This window comes from Pseudopodoces humilis, chromosome 13 (genome assembly GCF_049639895.1).
Source record: "Pseudopodoces humilis isolate 2021_Gansu_Grassland_sample_001 chromosome 13, ASM4963989v1, whole genome shotgun sequence".
Classification (NCBI taxonomy): domain Eukaryota; kingdom Metazoa; phylum Chordata; class Aves; order Passeriformes; family Paridae; genus Pseudopodoces; species Pseudopodoces humilis.
Genome location: NC_142212.1, coordinates 20,261,351 through 20,279,889, shown reverse-complemented (window position 1 = coordinate 20,279,889; position 18,539 = coordinate 20,261,351). Strand labels below are relative to the sequence as shown.

General features: G+C 51.6%; 1 protein-coding gene across 2 annotated transcripts in view; it reads right to left on the bottom strand.

Annotated features, from left to right (window-relative positions):
• GRM7 (glutamate metabotropic receptor 7) overlaps positions 1-18,539 on the bottom strand; it is a 198,629-nt gene that overhangs the window by 17,468 nt on the left and 162,622 nt on the right. For both annotated transcript variants that reach the window (XM_088061798.1, XM_014251530.2), the window contains exon 9: positions 3,530-3,776. In XM_088061798.1, coding sequence (XP_087917924.1) covers positions 3,530-3,776 — 247 coding nt within the window. The remainder of the gene's footprint in view (positions 1-3,529; positions 3,777-18,539) is intronic.

The following is an 18,539-nucleotide window of genomic DNA, read 5'->3' as shown; positions in this document are numbered from 1 at the left end:
TGTTCCAGGGAGGTGGAAGGAGTAACTACATGCAAATCTCAACATAAGTTAAGTAGGGGTTGGAGGTTCAGGCGTTTCTCTCCCAGTCTGACACTGCTCCTGCAGCAGGAACTGGAGAAACATCTTCCCAAACAGTGAGAAATTCAACCAAAGGCACACAAGAGCACAACAAACCCATCCCAGGGCTGCTGTGCACCAAATCCTGCTGATCCCAAAGGAGCACCAGCGGGGAAAGCCGTGCTGTGAGTGACAGCAGGCACACGCCAGATGGCAAACAGGAATGATTAAGAGAGTTTTCCTAAATGGACTGGAAGGCTTGGCCTTAATATATCCCATTCAGCATGAAAGCCCTCCCACGGTGTGGCTGGGGAGCTCAGCTTGTGAAACTTCTGCTTTCCCAGAGATCCCAAGGAAATGTGTAACGTGCCGAGTCCCGTTCCCTGACGGGTGGGAGATCATTTCACGTGATTCTCCTCTCGTGTCACTCACTGGCTCCTTTTGGACTCACTCCAAACCCCTCTCCCAAGTGCTCTGCACATTTTTTTCTGAGCCTGAATCCCAGCAGATTCCCAGAGTTGTGTGCAGTGGCTGTTCCCTGCTCCTGGGATCCCACTTGGGGAGCTCACAGACCTTCAGCCTGACCTGCACATCCTCACTGCCACAGAAGGGTCTGTGCTGGAAGGGACCTGAAATCCCCCCCAGTGCCCCCCTGCCACGGCAGGGACACCTCCCACTGTCCCAGGGTCACCTCCCACTGTCCCAGGTGCTCCAGCCCCAATGTCCAGCCTTGGGCACTGCCAGGGATCCAGGAGCAGCCACAGCTGCTCTTTTCCTGTAAAGATCTGCTAAAACTTGGAGATTTTCTCAAGGCTATTTCTCTGTAAAACCACCCACATTCTGCTCGTGGTTTGACTGTGGCCTGTGATCAGGACTGGCCATGAATCTGGGCTCAGTCTCTGAATTTCCAGTGTTTGGAGGTGCATGGATCCCGTGCTGGTGCTCCCTGGCTCTCGGAACAAAAGCAACACTCATGGCTTTCCAACAGCAAAGGCAGCCCCAGCATCCAGCAGCTGAGCAGGCAACAGCAGCAGCCCCGTGAGACAGAACAGAAAATCAAACTGGAAACCCCCACTGTACTTGCACAACCTCTTTTGATCCTCTCCAGCAATCCCCTGCTCCTGCCCCCTGAGCTCCAGAGCCCCGAGAGGCTCCGAGGACCAAAGCCTGCCCCAGCCCTGGGGGGACCAGGCAGCCCCTGCCCCACAGGCACCGGGGGCAGCTGAGGGGAGCAAAGCCAATTTCACAAAGAAATCCTGAAAAAACATCCTTTGCTTTTCTTTTCAAAGATGTTTGAGATGTTTTTTAAAATTGCTCCGAGGATTGATGCATCCAGGGCAATTTGTAATTCACATTTCCTATTTTCTGATTGGTAAAACTCTGGGAATTTCCCCATTCAACAGTATAAAATATTTTTAAAGTAAAATTGCTATAAAAACATCAAACCCATTTTTACGTATGGACACCATACTCAAAATTTCACTGAAAATTAAGTTGGAGGAGTTTTTCTTGGATGTTATGACTTTTTTTTAAGCTTGCTAATACAACTACCATTTTTTTTCCACCTAAAAATGGAACTGTAAACAACCTTTTTTCAACAGGTTATTCAAACTTTAAAAAAAGAAACTGAGTTCAGGTGTTCAGTGAATTACTTTTACACACATTCATGAACACCACCTGAGCAGGGGGCTGATCAATAACCTAATCAATGCTATAGGACAGCAACTGCAGCACTTACACTGTGACTAATGTACCCAAAAATTTTTAAGTACAGCAGAAGTTTATTTCATTTGATTTTCTAATAATTGTTATGAACACACAGATCTGGGGAATGAATGAGTAGTGCTGGTGCAGCTGAGACTATGAACAGATGGAATTCTATATAAATAATGAAAAAGTTTTTAAAAAATACATCTTTCACAAGTGATAAAAAAGAAGTAAAGCTTTATAAACCAGAAACTCGGAGATTGCACATTTCCTAACAAACACATTTATGAGCTTTAAAATCCCACTCAGTGATGGTTCAAGGCAAAAGTGGCACATCTGGGCGAGCCAGGGGCCTCTGCCCCTTGTGCCTCTTAAAAACATATTCTGGCCTGCAGCCCTGGACTGAAAATGGGGTGTTTGACCAGAAACACGGGGGTCAGGTGAGCAGTATTTATTTTTAGTAGACAGATTTCCTTCTCAAAATAAAATCTGGCTTTGGTGGGAGGGGAAAATATTCTCAGAAGTCTGAAACCAGCAGTAAGATGTAGCACAGGAGGATGAGAGCAGGAGGGGACCCTGGGCTGGGATGTCCCACAGGGAACACTGCAGCATCACCAGCTTGGCTGGTTTTCTCTTGGTTCAAATTTCAGCATGACATTCTCAGATTTTGGCTTTTGTAGGGGAGAAACTAATTTCAGCTTAGTTGATCCAAACAGTGATTAATTAGTGAGGTGCCCCAGCAACACATTCCCCTGCCCTGGCCCAGCTGCATTTCAAATTCTCTTTTCCTTGCTGAAGTTTGCCTCGGCAGAGGACCCAGGGCAGGAATTGCGTTTGTTTCCTCCTGCTCTGTCCAAGGCAGCTGGCCCAGTACAGCTCTCAGCCTGGAGAAACATCTCCACGCCAGAGCCCAGCCCAGCTCCCCAGCACCGATTTAGTGTTTGCAGCTGGAATGTCCCGTGTACACCTGCACCATCAGGCATCCAGGGGAATCCTGCAGGGGTGAGCAGGGCAGGAAGGTGCTGTGCCAGGGATCTGTTGGTGCCACCCTGCTGTGACAGCAGAGCCGCTGCTCCGGGCAGGAATTGCAGCGGCACTGAGGGGACGAGACGTGGCAGGGATCCGGCAGCAAACGGAGCACGGGCAGGGACAGGGCTCCACACTCAGATCCGCTTTTGCACTAAAACTGCAGACGTGCCCAAAGCTTTGCAGCGTGCTGCGGAGTTGTGCAGCTGTCTCCTTCCTCAGCTCCTTCCAGATTCAAATGCAAATCAAATTGGATGGCCTCAGTCTGTAATTTCGTGCTGTGCTATCCTCTGCTATGCACATTAAGGAAACTAGAAGTGTCTTTGCCATCTATTTTCCTTTTAAATCGGTGGCAAGATTTGCATTAAGACCAGATAAAATCCCTAAATGGGAATCTTCAGGGACCGTGAGACTTTTGCAAAGCAAGATTGTGAGAATGAGGATGAAAGTCGGGTTAGCGGAGTTCTCGCTGAGTTTGGTGCTGGCCCGGGAAGCTGGACACGGGCTGCAGGGCTCTGTGCCCAGGGATGCGCTGACCCCTCGCCCACAGAGGGAGAGCAGGGGCAGCACGAGGCACTCCCAGCTCCCAAACACCTCCCGAGGAGCCGCCGCCAGGCGGCACGGCTCAAAAATCAGAGCCAGAAACGGCCAACTCTGAAAACCAGGCCAGAGCCGCAAAGCCCGCGATGGAGCAGCGCAAGCAGCGGAAGGCCGGGCTGCCGCAGAGCCCCGTACTCACTGTTGGGATCCACGTTCTCGCACAGCTCCGTCTTGGCCTCGCCGTTGGGCCGGTCGCTGGGCTTGTGGGACAGGCGCGAGGACATGGTGGCCGCCGTCACCACGGCCTTGAAGCTGCGCTTGCGCTTCTGCACGTTGAGCTCGGGGTGGAAGATGATGATGTAAACCTTGGGCATGTAGAGCATCCCCAGCGCCACCGACGCGCTCAGGTTCATGGAGATGGTGAGCGTGGTGGTTTGGATGTAGAGCTGCGGGGGACAGAGAGGGGTTACACTCACTGCACTGCACTGCACACCAACACCCGCTGGAGGGGTGTTCTTAACAGTCTGTGTGTGTGTAACACACCAACACCCGCTGGAGGGGTGTTATCAACCAGTCTGTGTGTGTGTAACACACCAACACCCGCTGGAGGGGTGTTCTTAACAGTCTGTGTGTGTGTAACACACCAACACCCGCTGGAGGGGTGTTCTTAACAGTCTGTGTGTGTGTAACACACCAACACCCGCTGGAGGGGTGTTATCAACCAGTCTGTGTGTGTGTAACACACCAACACCCGCTGGAGGGGTGTTATCAACCAGTCTGTGTGTGTGTAACACACCAACACCTGCTGGACAGGTGTTATCAACCAGTCTGTGTGTGTGTAACACACCAACACCCGCTGGAGGGGTGTTATCAACCAGTCTGTGTGTGTGTAACACACCAACACCTGCTGGACAGGTGTTATCAACCAGTCTGTGTGTGTGTAACACACCAACACCCGCTGGAGGGGTGTTCTTAACAGTCTGTGTGTGTGTAACACACCAACACCCGCTGGACAGGTGTTATCAACCAGTAACAACACCCGCGGGAGGGGTGTTCTTAACAGTCTGTGTGTGTGTAACACACCAACACCCGCTGGAGGGGTGTTATCAACCAGTCTGTGTGTGTAACACACCAACACCCGCTGGAGGGGTGTTATCAACCAGTCTGTGTGTGTGTTACACACCAACACCTGCTGGACAGGTGTTATCAACCAGTCTGTGTGTGTGTAACACACCAACACCCGCTGGAGGGGTGTTATCAACCAGTCTGTGTGTGTGTTACACACCAACACCCGCTGGAGGGGTGTTCTTAACAGTCTGTGTGTGTGTAACACACCAACACCCGCTGGAGGGGTGTTATCAACCAGTCTGTGTGTGTAACACACCAACACCCGCTGGAGGGGTGTTATCAACCAGTCTGTGTGTGTAACACACCAACACCCGCTGGAGGGGTGTTCTTAACAGTCTGTGTGTGTGTAACACACCAACACCCGCTGGAGGGGTGTTATCAACCAGTCTGTGTGTGTGTTACACACCAACACCCGCTGGAGGGGTGTTCTTAACAGTCTGTGTGTGTGTAACACACCAACACCCGCTGGAGGGGTGTTATCAACCAGTCTGTGTGTGTGTTACACACCAACACCCGCTGGAGGGGTGTTCTTAACAGTCTGTGTGTGTGTAACACACCAACACCCGCTGGAGGGGTGTTATCAACCAGTCTGTGTGTGTAACACACCAACACCCGCTGGAGGGGTGTTATCAACCAGTCTGTGTGTGTTACACACCAACACCCATTTTACACCGATTTTTCACCGGTTTGCAGGTGTTACACACCAGGCCTGGCCAGGCTGCAGCACTGCACACACACACACACACTCACACACACTCACACACACACACACACACACTCACACACACTCACACACACTCACACACACTCACACTCACACACACTCACACACACACACACTCACACACACTCACACACACACACACTCACACACACACACACTCACACACACTCACACTCACACACACACACTCACACACACTCACACACACTCACACACACTCACACACACTCACACACACACACACACACACACACACACACACTCACACACACTCACACACACACTCACACACACACACACACTCACACACACACACACACACTCACACACACACTCACACACACTCACACACACTCACACACACTCACACACACTCACACACACTCACACTCACACACACACTCACACACACACACACACACACACTCACACACACTCACACACACTCACACACACTCACACACACACACACACACTCACACACACTCACACACACTCACACACACTCACACACACACACACACACTCACACACACTCACACACACACTCACACACACACACACACTCACACACACACACACACTCACACACACTCACACACACTCACACACACTCACACACACACTCACACACACACACACTCACACACACTCACACACACTCACACACTCACACCCCATTTTACACCCATGTTTAACCTGTTTGCAATGCAGATGTGGGAGCTGAGACCTTTGCACTGCAGCCACTGTGATGTCCCACACAAATCCCCTGCCTGATCCACCACAGCCTCGGTGCTGGGGACTTCCAGTGGCCTTAACACAGTTCCCACAGCGAGTTATGGCACAGCTTTGGCTCATTTATTTACAGTGCACATCAGATCTGGACTGAAATAATTCTGATATAAACCTGGGTTCAGCTGAGCTGTAAGTCATAGAAGAGATGCTATAATAACACAGGTTAGTAGAAATTTCTGACTTTTAAAAACATTAAGGAAGGTGGGATTTTCTTGCTTTTACTGTACTGTAATTCTCTGCAATTCACTGAAATAACTTTGCAGAGGGTACACAAGGATTTCTGTGCTCGTGACGCTCAGCTGCGCTCATTACTGTGAAAAAATATCTTCAAGTCAGAGAACAGGTACTGAGATGAGTATTCAAAGGAACCACAGGGATTAAAAATGTACTCTGCAAATATTCAGGGGTAGAAAAGCCTTTTTTACCTCCTTTTTTCTAAACTGTCTTTTCAGAGGACGCACGTAACGGATAAACCAGAACAATTCTCACGACTTGACAGGATCCAGCACAATTAAAAGGCACAGAGACAGCACAGTCCAGGTGTGAGGCAGCTGAAGAGGCAGCAGCAGCATCTCTGCAGATCCTCTTCAGAAATTGAATATACAGGAAATCCAGAGATGGGAGAAGCGTCACACACTGAGGGTGGCTGTTCAGAACGCTGTTTCCTCTCCTCCTCCCATTCAGTGCTCAGCAGGCTGAACTTCTGCTGGAGGAACACTGAGAGAACAGCAATGTCTCCAGCCTGGCCCTTGTGGTGTCCCAGAGCCAGCTCTGGGCATCCTCACACCCTGTACAGAGCTCTGGGCATCCTCACACCTTGTACAGAGCTCTGGGCATCCTCACACCCTGTACAGAGCTCTGGGCATCCTCACACCTTGTACAGAGCCTGAGAGCCAGATCTGGGCATCCTCACACCTTGTACAGAGCCTGAGAGCCAGATCTGGGCATCCTCACACGCTGTACAGAGCCTGAGAGACAGATCTGGGCATCCTCACACCCTGTACAGAGCCTGAGAGACAGATCTGGGCATCCTCACACCCTGTACAGAGCTCTGGGGATCCTCACACGCTGTACAGTGTCCCAGAGCCAGCTCTGGGGGTCCTGGGCACTGCACCAGTGCCTGAGACCCTCCCCAGGCACAGCAGCAGCTCCTGTGCCCAGGGACTGCCCAGAACAGCTCTGGATCCCTGCCCTCCTGAGCCCTCGTGTCCCCTCCTGTCCCCTCCTGAGCCCTCGTGTCCCCTCCTGAACCCTCCTGTCCCCTCCTGTCCCCCTCACCCCGGGCAGCTCCAGATCCATCTCTCCCTTCATGCTGTGAAGGCTGTCCCCAGCACAGCAGCTCAGGAACCCAGTTTGCTTTTTCCTGCAGGAAAGGGGTTGAAGGTGAAATGATTATTTAATCCAAGGGGTCTTTGGCAGCACCTCAAATCTCCCACCCTGCAAATGCTGATGGGAGATAAAAGGCACGGGAGAAAAGAGCGTTTGTAGAACAAGGAGGGATGAGTGACACACAAAGCTTCTCATGACAAATGGGAGCAGGGTAAGATAAGGGAAACTAATAGATATGCTTATTATGCAGAGCCTCAGTTTTATGTGTTTTATCTCTGCTTTGTGGTTTTACCAGTCAGACATAAAAATGCAGTTTACGTGAAACTATTTCATTTCTTATTTCACTCCTTCTGATAAATTCTCGGGAAGCATTTTAGATGAATGCAAATGGGAGACTTAAAGTACAAAGGATCAGATTTAACTGACAATGGGACTCTAATAACTCCTGCGTGCCTTTTACAGCTGGCTGCTGAACCCAGCAGCTCCCAAACCTGAGATTAAATTAAGAAATTAAGATGCAGATTTAGTGAGAGATGCTTGAACTTGCCATGAATGAGAACTGGGAGCGAGCTCATTCAGCCTGGAGGGGAGAAGGCTCTGGGGTGACCCAGCTGTGGCCTTGCAGGGCCTGGAGGAGCTACCAGAAACTGGAGAGAGAGCATTGACAGGAGCCAGGGAATGGCTCCCAGTGCCAGAGGGCAGGGCTGGGTGGGATTTTGGGAATTGGGAATTGTTCCCTGGCAGGGTGGGCAGGCCCTGGCACAGGAGCCCAGAGCAGCTGGGGCTGCCCCTGGATCCCTGGCAGTGCCCAAGGCCAGGCTGGACATTGGGGCTGGAGCTCCTGGGACAGTGGGAGGTGTCCCTGCCATGGCTGGGGGCACTGGGGGGGATTTGGGGTCCCTCCCAGCCCAATTCCATGACTGGAAGTGCTGCCAGAGGAAACCCAGGCTTTCCAAAACCCTTCTGATGTTGGTGTCCCAGGCCACTCCCCTGGAGGGTTTGAAGCCACATCTCCTGTGACAGAAGGACAAAGTCACTCTGAAGGGTCTCCCTCACTCAAATCTCCTCTCCCAAGCAGACTCTGACTTTTGACAAGTTTTAACTTCACACACTGCCTTGCAAATGCAGCGACTTTGAAGCAGGCACTGGAGAAAACCCAACCCTGAGGACATCATTCACATGCAAAAGCACCTAGATTTTATCACTTCTTTTACATAAGTGATTTCCATTTGAATTTTAGATTTTTATGTTTTCCAGATTCTTGCTTTATTCATGCAAATCACAAAAATTGCCCTCAAAACCTTGAGAGAAAATTGGACTGGTCTGGAATACACACATCTAATAACGGGCAATTTTTATAGAACAAAATTTATCAGTGGCTGATTTTGCATGAACTGTGATTTCTCTGGGAAGCACTGCAGGACCAGACCTCTGTCTCTGCCAGCCCAGGAGACATTTCCAGCTGCTGGGCCAGAAGAACTGAACTTACAGTTTATATAACAACTTAACTCAGAGCTTTCAAAAGTCCCTTTAGGAGTCAGTAATCCTTTTTTGCAGACTACAGCTTTGCCTTCACTCTAATCAGGAGCAACTGCTCCTCTTTTCTAATTCAGCTTTCTAATTATGCACTGAATTGTGTTATGTTGCAATATGGAAATAAAGTGGTAACTTGAGATATTTTTGGGCTCGTGCTATTACAAGCCAATTTATCTCACTTTTATATGGGAATTAAAACAAATGTTCTTACAGATGAAGTAGATGGCTTATAAATCTCCCAGAAGGCTTTTCCAGGTCATCTCAAGATTCTATCTCATTCTCTACATTATGTTGTGCAAATATAAGAAGGAGAAACATTTTTTAATAAAAATTAAAATTAGCTTCCCCTGCTCTGTGCGTTTGCACAACCACGGGAGGGGAAGGACCCGAGTGCCAACGTGGCCTGGGACATTTCGGTGTCCAAGGGGGGCTGAGGGCACCCCTCCCTCCTCCAGGAGCCCTGCAGCCTCCCTGAGAGCCCCAAACCCAGCTGGCCATGCCAGCCCCGCTCCCCCAGAGCAGCTGGGGATGAAGGCTCAGACAGCTCCATCCTCCCCGGGCTGCCCAGGGCAGCAGGAGCAGACCCAGGGAGGAGCCCTGCAGCTCCTGCCTCAGAATGAGGAGCCCTTCAGGCCCTGCCCGGCCCCAGTTCCCTGACTGATGATGATTAAATCACTGCAGGGAATTCCCAGATTCCCTCCTGTGCCCCTTTGCCCAGGGAACACAGCCACCTTCCTCTGCTGAGGGCCATCCCTCAGAGACCACCCCGAGCCAGGGAGCAGCAGCCCTGTGGGGATGGAGATGCTCAGATGTACAAGTGCCAAGGTCTACAAACAAACTGGATCTAGGAACAAGTCACAGGAGCTGTGCTGGGGGCAGTTGTGACAGCAGAAACAGCAAGGCAGGCACAGAGAGCCTTTTGGGATGAACGTGGGATGTCAGGGAATCAGCCCCACCACTGAATTATAAATTCTGTGCTTGGCAGTTATAGGAAAGGTGACACTGGGGGGTGGGATGGGATTTTAGTGTCAGAAAATGTCCCTTCAGGGCTTGCTTGTCGTGCAGCCTGGCAGTGCCTGCGTGCCCAAAGAGCCCCAGGGAATGGGCTGCAAATCCCAGAACCCCAGACTGGGACAGAACCCCAGGTTTGGGCTGGGAGGGACCTCAGAGCACCCCCAGTGCCCCCAGCCATGGCAGGGACACCTCCCACTGTCCCAGGTGCTCCCAGTGTCCAGCCTGGCCTTGGGCACTGCCAGGGATCCAGGGGCAGCCCCAGCTGCTCTGGGTACCTGTGCCAGGGCCTGCCCACCCTGCCAGGAACAATTCCTGTCCAGTACCCAATTTATACCAACAAAATGAGAATTCCTCAAATAGAAGCATCTAAAAGACAGCCCTGCTGAGGGCAGGATCACGTCACAGCCCCAGTGGCAGTGTTCCACAGCCAGGAGTGCTGAGAGGGATCATGGCCCAGCATGTTCCTCGCAGCAGGAGGCTCAGCCATCAAAAGGCAAACTCAGTCACATTCCCAGAGAGTCACGGCTGCAGAGGCCACATGGAACAGCAGCCAGCACCAGGGAACAGGGCTGAAAGGACAAATTCCCAATTCCCAGTGCCTGCATGGTAAAACTGCTCCTCCTGATGTCCCCTTGTCAGAGCCACCGCTCATCTTCACGTCCCAAGAGCACCCAGCACATCGAGATTTTTCAGCTTGTGGTTCACAGGCAAACATGTGGAGGAGAGTTGAATGTCTGTATTTTAAATATCTCAGTTATTCCAGCTAAATATTTTATACAGCTTGTTCCCTTATATTAGGAACTTCCTTATGCAAGAAATTTGCATGCACCAAAAATAAACGTTTATGGGTTATAACTGCTGTGATAATTCAAAATAGCGAATGCTGAAGCACTTGCTCTGAGGGTTCTGATGCAGATGCAGAAGAGGAGGAATTTTGTCCCTCCAGCCTGCAAGAGAAACTCTAACAGCTTATCTGGAAGGAAATTAAATTAGCCAGATAATTGGACAGAGCAGCAATGGAAAAGCAAGTGCTGCTTTCAAACAGCACCCGATGGCTGGGAGAGGAACTGAGGGTGTGCCCTGCGAGGAGAGGGGGGTTTGGAGCCAGGTCAGTGCAGCCCCAGCACCGAGCAGGAGCAGCTCTGCCTCCCTGGGGGCTCATCCCTGGCACTGAGCTCTGCAGCCTGCCCTCCCTGCAGGGCTGGGATCCTGTGGATCCCTGTGGATCCCTGTGGATCCCTGTGGATCCCCAGACCCAGGGAGAGCTGCGATCCCTGTGGATCCCTGTGGATCCCTGTGGATCCCCAGACCCAGGGAGGGCTGTGATCCCTGTGGATCCCTGTGGATCCCTGTGGATCCCTGTGGATCCCCGGACCCAGGGAGGGCTGTGATCCCTGCGGATCCCTGTGGATCCCTGTGGATCCCTGTGGATCCCCAGACCCAGGGAGAGCTGTGATCCCTGCGGATCCCTGTGGATCCCCGGACCCAGGGAGGGCTGTGATCCCTGTGGATCCCTGTGGATCTCTGTGGATCCCTGTACCCAGGGAGAGCTGCGATCCCTGTGGATCCCTGTGGATCCCCAGACCCAGGGAGGGCTGTGATCCCTGTGGATCCCTGTGGATCTCTGTGGATCCCTGTACCCAGGGAGAGCTGCGATCCCTGTGGATCCCTGTGGATCCCCAGACCCAGGGAGGGCTGTGATCCCTGTGCTGCCCAGGGAGAGGATGGGCCCTCCCTGCCACCAGGGCTGGTGACAGCCCAGGGACAGAGCAGCTTCACGTCCCTCTCCTGGCTCGGCTTCCGTTTCTCCCCTGCGTGTCCACAGGTGATGGACACAATCTGCAGTGGGTGAAGTTTGTGGGGTCCCAGCCCTGGGTGTTCCCCAGAGTCCTGAGCCCTCCTGGCCCTGCTGCTGGGTCACCCAAGGCTCTGGGGGTGATCAGAGCTTTCAGGCACAGCAGAGGGAAGAGCTCCAGAAACCCCATTATCAATCCCCAGAACTGCCTACCATCTCTTGCTTGGCACTCCTGTTTGTGATCATGGCTCTAAAATAAAGTTACACATCACTAAAAGAGACAAACACAAAGTGCAGCAGCAGTAATGTATATCCTCAACCTCTATTATTAAAATAATGGTTTTTCCCTCTCTCACAGGCTGAGCACTTGGCTTTTTTGAGCTAGGAATAATTCTTCACCTGTCACTTCTTCCAAAAAACAAACAAAAAAAAAAACCCAAAAAGAAAAGGCAAAAGAAAAAGGGAAAGGAAAAAAGAGAAAGCCTTCATTTCATATCTCCCCCTCACCACTGCACTGCTAAATTGACTGACACACAACCCTGGCATTTTTGGGTATTCAGAGCCAGACTCTGGCTGCTGTTGTAAATCATATTTCTCCACACTTACTGCATTTTATTCATTTTATACATGACCAGAGATTAGAGTTCAAATGAAACAGATTTTGCTATCCTTCTTATATTCCAAATGTCACCAGTCTAGAAATCTTTAATTTTACTCACTTCAACTATTGAATAATTCAATGTAAAAGGAGAAAAAACCAACCCTGCAACCCTCAGTTCGAGATTTTGAGGAAAATAAAGTGAGAGCCCAGGGCTGTGTCTCTGCAGGATGGTGGCACTGGGATGTCCCCAGGGACACACGATGTCCCCACCAGACCAGGGTTTTCCAAGCCCTGCCATCACCAACGTCTGCAAATGCCAAAATCCCCATCCTCAGTTTTAAGAGGAGCTGTGGAAGCTTCTAAAGAATTCCATCAGCCCAAGCGTGGCCACCCAGCACAGCAGAACGTCCTGGCTGGGCCCTGAACTTCCCAGAAATATTCCCAGGATCAGATATTGCTTTGGAGGATGGAGCCTCCCCCCACACCCCTTCCCCAGCAAGCAGCTCCCAGTGAACAGCAGGCAGAGCCCTCTCACAACTTCCCTTCAATTATTAAAGCACCCCAGAACAGAAAATAAACTCAGCTCAAACCATTCCAAGCCAATTCCATTTACTGAGATGGAGGAAGGAGCACGAGGAATGTCAGTGGAAGATTACAGAGAGACAACCAAAGCTCCAGTTAATGTGTGTGTAAGTAAACACAGATGGGCACCTGGCCTTCAGGAATGGTCCTGTGAGAAATCAGCTCTGAAGAACCTGGCACGCTGAGAAACCACCCAGAGTTCTGGAATTTCACTCTGCAGCCAGCCAGGATACACGGAGCTAAGAAATAGTTGGAAAATCCCAAAGAAGAGAAAGGTATTTTTAAAAAAAACAACTTCAGGTGCTTAACCTCATGCTGATCATGTGTTCAGGTAAACCTCTCTGATCAGGAATTAAATGTTCTTCCAAGAAGTCTCCATCAGAGCAAAGGAGGTGCTGGCATTGAGTTCTCTAGACAGGAGAACCTGGAGGGATGTTTGGGTTTCCTTGGAAAACCCACAGTAATTTTTAGGTTCCTCTGTGCTCCCACACGGGAGGAGCCTTTCCCTGGAGTAAAAAAACCCAAAGTTTGGGGAAGAACAGGCAGTGCCAGGACGAGGGAATGGCTTCCCACCACAGAGGGCAGGGTGGGGGCACTGGGAGGGAGCTGATATTCCAAACCCACTGCTGGAAGCTGCAGGGATCCACAGAGAGGAGCCCACATTGCTCTGCCACCCTCTGCACGGAGCCACAGGGCCCTGAGGAAAAGGCAAGGCAGGAAGCACCTCAGAGCACAGGGACTCATCCTCCAAGGAACAGCAGGGTGGAGACCCAGCAGCAGCAGCTCCTGGAAGCCCCTGGGGCTCTCAGCTGGGCTCGGAGCCCCCAGCACCCCCAGGGTGGGCAGCTGGGGCTCCTGGCCAGGCTCCAGCTCTCTCCTCGCAGGCACAGCAGCTCCTGGAGCAGCTCTGGATGTGCCCAGGTTGTCATGGCAATGGGAACTCGGGGAGCTGCAGCTCTGCCTTGACAGCCCTGGAAAATACTGCCAGAATGATTCCTCCTGGAAAGGGGAGGCACAAATGCCCCCATGGCTCTCTCTCCTCTCGGGCTCTTTAACAGTCTGGGGTTGCAATTCTGTTTTACTGCCCAGTAAATCACACAGCCACACGTTAGGACAGCGAGCAGCCCCCTCACTGAAGGTATTCAGGTCTTGCAAAATTAAATCCATCATCCAGAATAAATGCAAGCACTGTTAACAGTTTCCAATCACACACAGCAATCTAATCCTGAGAAAACAAAGCAAAAGGAACAAGCCAAGCCTTAAGCCAGCCTTACAAGAGGGACTGGCCCGGGCCAGCAGCACAAGGCAGCCCCAGGACAGGGTTTCTCCTGCTCTGACTGGGGTTCAAACCCAGCTGTAATCGAGTGCCCATCCCACTCAGGCTCTCCTGACCTGTCCAGCTGCAGTCCTGCCAGCATGAAAAGCCAGGAATTCCAGCCCAGGCCATGCCCCTGCCGAGAGCACAGATCCCCACAGAAGGTTCAGCTTGCTTACAGAGCAAGCTTCAACACTTTTTCTGTCCTTCCACTCCAACTCTGCCTCCCCTGATCCAGCCACATGAGAGTTTGATTTATATCCAGCCAGTCTGGCCCACTTGGAAGGCTTTCCCTGAGATCAAACTGCTCTTTTTTCTGAGACACTACAGTTAATAAATTCTCTTTGCCTCCACTTGCTTCAGTAACTGAACATCCTTGATCTCCCAACACACCAAACTCACCCCCAACCTTCCCCCATCCAAAATGAAACCCTCTGGCCTTCCCAGAAGAACAAAGCTGTGCACAGCTGGGTGCCAGATGTTCAGGGAGCAGCCAGTTCTGACCCTGCAGCTTGTTCCCACTCTGGATCCGTGCAGCTGAGACACTGCAGGGCGAGCAGCCCGACCACACAGCCCCTGGGCAGTCACTGTGTCCCCAGCACCCCGGGGGTGTTCTCTGCAGAGCCCAGCCAGGTTCCTCCTGCAGAGCCCAGCCAGGTTCCTCCTGCAGAGCCCAGCCAGGTTCCTCCTGCAGAGCCCAGCCAGGTTCCTCCTGCAGAGCCCAGCCAGGTTCCTCTTGCTCAGCCCAGCCAGGTTCCTCTTGCTCAGCCCAGCCAGGTTCCTCTCGCTCTGGCCACCGCAGGTGTTCATTTCTGGCAGCAGGTACCTGATGTGCAGCCTGTCCCCTCCTGTCCTGCCTGCCTGAGGGGACACAGCCTCACCCAGCCCTTCCCTGGGGCTGCTGAACCACCGAACCACCGAGGCTGGAAATCACCTCCAACATCAGCCTCTGGCTCAGCCCAGCCTCGGCACCCAGAGCAGAGCCAGGGAGAGCGACCCCACCACTGCCCTTTGCACTGAGGCAACCCAGTATTCCCAGTATTCCCTCCCAGTATGTTCAACCAGTGTGCAGGACCTCAAACCAACCCCACAAAACATTCCCTGCCCACCTAATGGCCAGGAAGTGACCGATGGCCCCAGCCCTGCCCCTGGTCACTTCACTTCCCCCAGAGCTACAAATCCCAAAAAGTCAGCTGCAATCCCTCAATGTCAGTGAAGTTTGACCCAGCCCATATTGAGAATCTATTCCATATATTTGCATACAAAGTAAGATCTAATTCTGCTTGGAGACCTTCAGGGGAATTTGAAGTGCAAGCCAGTGTCAGTGCAGGGAGAGGGAAGGGATAACCCTACACTTATTACTTCTCTTTAAACACCTTTGGAGTAGAGTGCTGGCAATAAAAAGCACTGACAAACATACATCTATGCAGCAAGCCATTTTTTCAGTGACTTTTGAAATGATAATGTAATTATTAGTTAAAGCAGGGCATTTACATATTGCTTTGGCTACTTAGAATAAACCTTGTTATGGCTGGACATGTCCTGTGCCACCACAGTGCTGAGTACGGGGTGTGGAACGTGCTGGGGGACTAAAGGCTTTAGTCAAGTACCCAGAGCAGTCAGCAATTCATTTATTCTTACACCTGGGTAATTTATTCATTTATTGGCATGCCCAGAGCAGCTGGGGCTGCCCCTGGATCCCTGGCAGTGCCCAAGGCCAGGCTGGACATTGGGGCTGGACACTGGGACAGTGGGAGGTGTCCCTGCCATGGCTGGGGGCACGGTGGGATTTGAGGTCCCTCTCAACTGAGAAACCATTCTATGAAAACGATTTCATTTTCTGAAGGATGATGTTCCCCACCAGCCATCGTTAGGAGCTTAAACCCTGGCACAAGGAAAATAATTCCTTGTATGAAAGAAAACCAATTTAAACAACACAAATAAATGGTCAGACGTGGGGTGTGGGCAGCAGCTCCAGCCCCACACAGCTGCTCAGATGTCTCTGCAAGAACGATGAACCCCAGAGCTCACCTTTAGCTCTGCCAGCAGCATCCCCCTGGGGGAAAATGCCCTTTGTGGCACAGCCAGGACTGCAGCAGCCCCTCTCCCTGCCCAGCCGGGGGCTCCCGTGCCCTTCCAGCACTGCCCAGCTCCAAAGGGGCTGCCCTGACCCCTCCTCACCGCCCATCCCACGGCAGAGACACCGGGAGCACGGACAGGCTTCGGGATCAGCACCGGCAGCTCCTCATTCCCTCCCTTATTCCTCTCAGAGCCGGGCGAGCGTGCATTCAATTAACGCCGTGATTGGAGCCAGCCAATTCTTGTTGCTACTAATGGCTCACAATTAGAACACACTGTTGCCATGGCAACTGCCCGGAGCATCATCATCATCATCCGCGCCCGGCTCTGCGCAATCCCCGGGCTCCGTGACACGCACACGGGCGGTTATTGTTATGCTAAACTGGGAATGGGTAATCCCACAATACAAGATCATTTAGGTGCTCATTTAAATGAGATTTAATTACAAAAAGTCTATCGTTTCAGGACCTGCCAAATTCCAGTCGTTCCACGATCCCCCGTATCTTTGGGAGGGACCCGTGAGCACCGACGCTAATCCAGAGCAGCAGGGAAGAGCTTCTCTCTTAATTAACTAACGCTGCCTTTTTACGGTAAGAATAAGGCAAATCTCCATCTCAGATCAGCCGCTGCGGTGACAATTTCCAGCAATGGAGCGGGGTGTGAGGAAGCGATGCCCTGTCCTGCAGGATCCCAGCGCAGCTCCCATTCCTCATCATCGTCCCTCAGCTCCGAGGGAACGCTCAGATTTCCTCCCACACGCCAGTCAGACCTCAGAGATAACACTGGGAATTATTCACAGCTCCCTATCCGCACCTTCGTTTGGGGTGCTCACACTGACAGCAGGCTGGGGAGAAAAAGCCGAGTTTTAATCCCAAAGCAGCTCACGTGTTTAACCCATCCGTGGCCTGACAGCAGTTAACGAGACACTAATGTGAATCTGAAAGTCCAAAACATTATATAAAATCAATATATAAACACTAAATATGTGTTAACAGGATAAAAAAAAGCAGAGCCTGGTTAGTGCTGCCTTCAGCGCTGTGAAACTTGCCCAGAGCGATTTGCTGCCCCTGCTGCAGGAGAGACAGAGCAGCTCCCTCACCTCCTGTGGAGCTGCCTGGAAATACAACCTGAATCTGGGCCAAAATCCACCTGCTGTCAGTGCCGGGACAGACAACACCCCAACTGGGACTGTGCTCCTGTGGGACTGGCTGGGCTCTGAACTGGGACAGACTGGGCTCTGAACTGGGACAGGCTGGGGTCTGAACTGGGATAGGCTGGGGTCTGAACTGGGATAGACTGGGCTCTGAACTGGGACAGACTGGGCTCTGAACTGGGATAGACTGGGGTCTGAACTGGGACAGGCTGGGGTCTGAACTGGGATAGACTGGGGTCTGAACTGGGATAGGCTGGGGTCTGAACTGGGATAGGCTGGGGTCTGAACTGGGATAGACTGGGGTCTGAACTGGGACAGGCTGGGGTCTGAACTGGGACAGACTGGGCTCTGAACTGGGACAGACTGGGAACTGCCCAAGGAAATCCTTGCTCGGCTCCCACCAGACCCAAACACAGCCAGGGCTCTGCTCTGCACCAACGGGGACAGCTGAGCTCCCTTCCTTCCTTATCTTCAGTCCTTATCAGATTTCATCTTCCAGTCAATAAAACCTGCTGAAACAACATTGATCCTCAACTTCTGGAGAATCAAATCACTTGACTTCCTTGGTCCTCCAATTAAGGCACCAGAATGAATCTTAACTGCTCCCTAATACCAGTTTTCACAAGACTTTCTTCACCTCTAATCACATTTAAGCACCTTGGCCAAACCAATTGATTTCCACTGCTTTTCCTTCCCACCACGGAAGAGAGTCTGAGCTTTCCTTGCACCCCTGGAAGAGAATTCAGCTCACTGCTGAATTACTGCTGCTAGCTCAGCTGTTAAGCAGGATCTGTTCCACTACTAAAAAGAGCTATCTTGTCTCCAAATGATATTCAATTATCTCCATTAAACATTACAGGCTGCTCTGATGCTGGAGATGTAAATCAGAGGGAACAAGAGGAAGATGAGAGCATATTGTTCATCACATGTTTTGTCCTCCTACTCCCTCTGCGCTCTCTTAAATAATCGTCTCTAGAGGTAAGGCCAGCGTGGATCTTGTGAACACTCCAGTTATTCCATTTACAGTACACACACAATTTCTCACTGCTGAAACCATGAGACTCCTGGGCAGGGCTGAGCCTCAGCTTTCCCTGCTGTGGCAGAGGCAGTGAAGGGCTGAATGGATGGTGTTTAATGAGCAATTAACAGTGCAGGAAA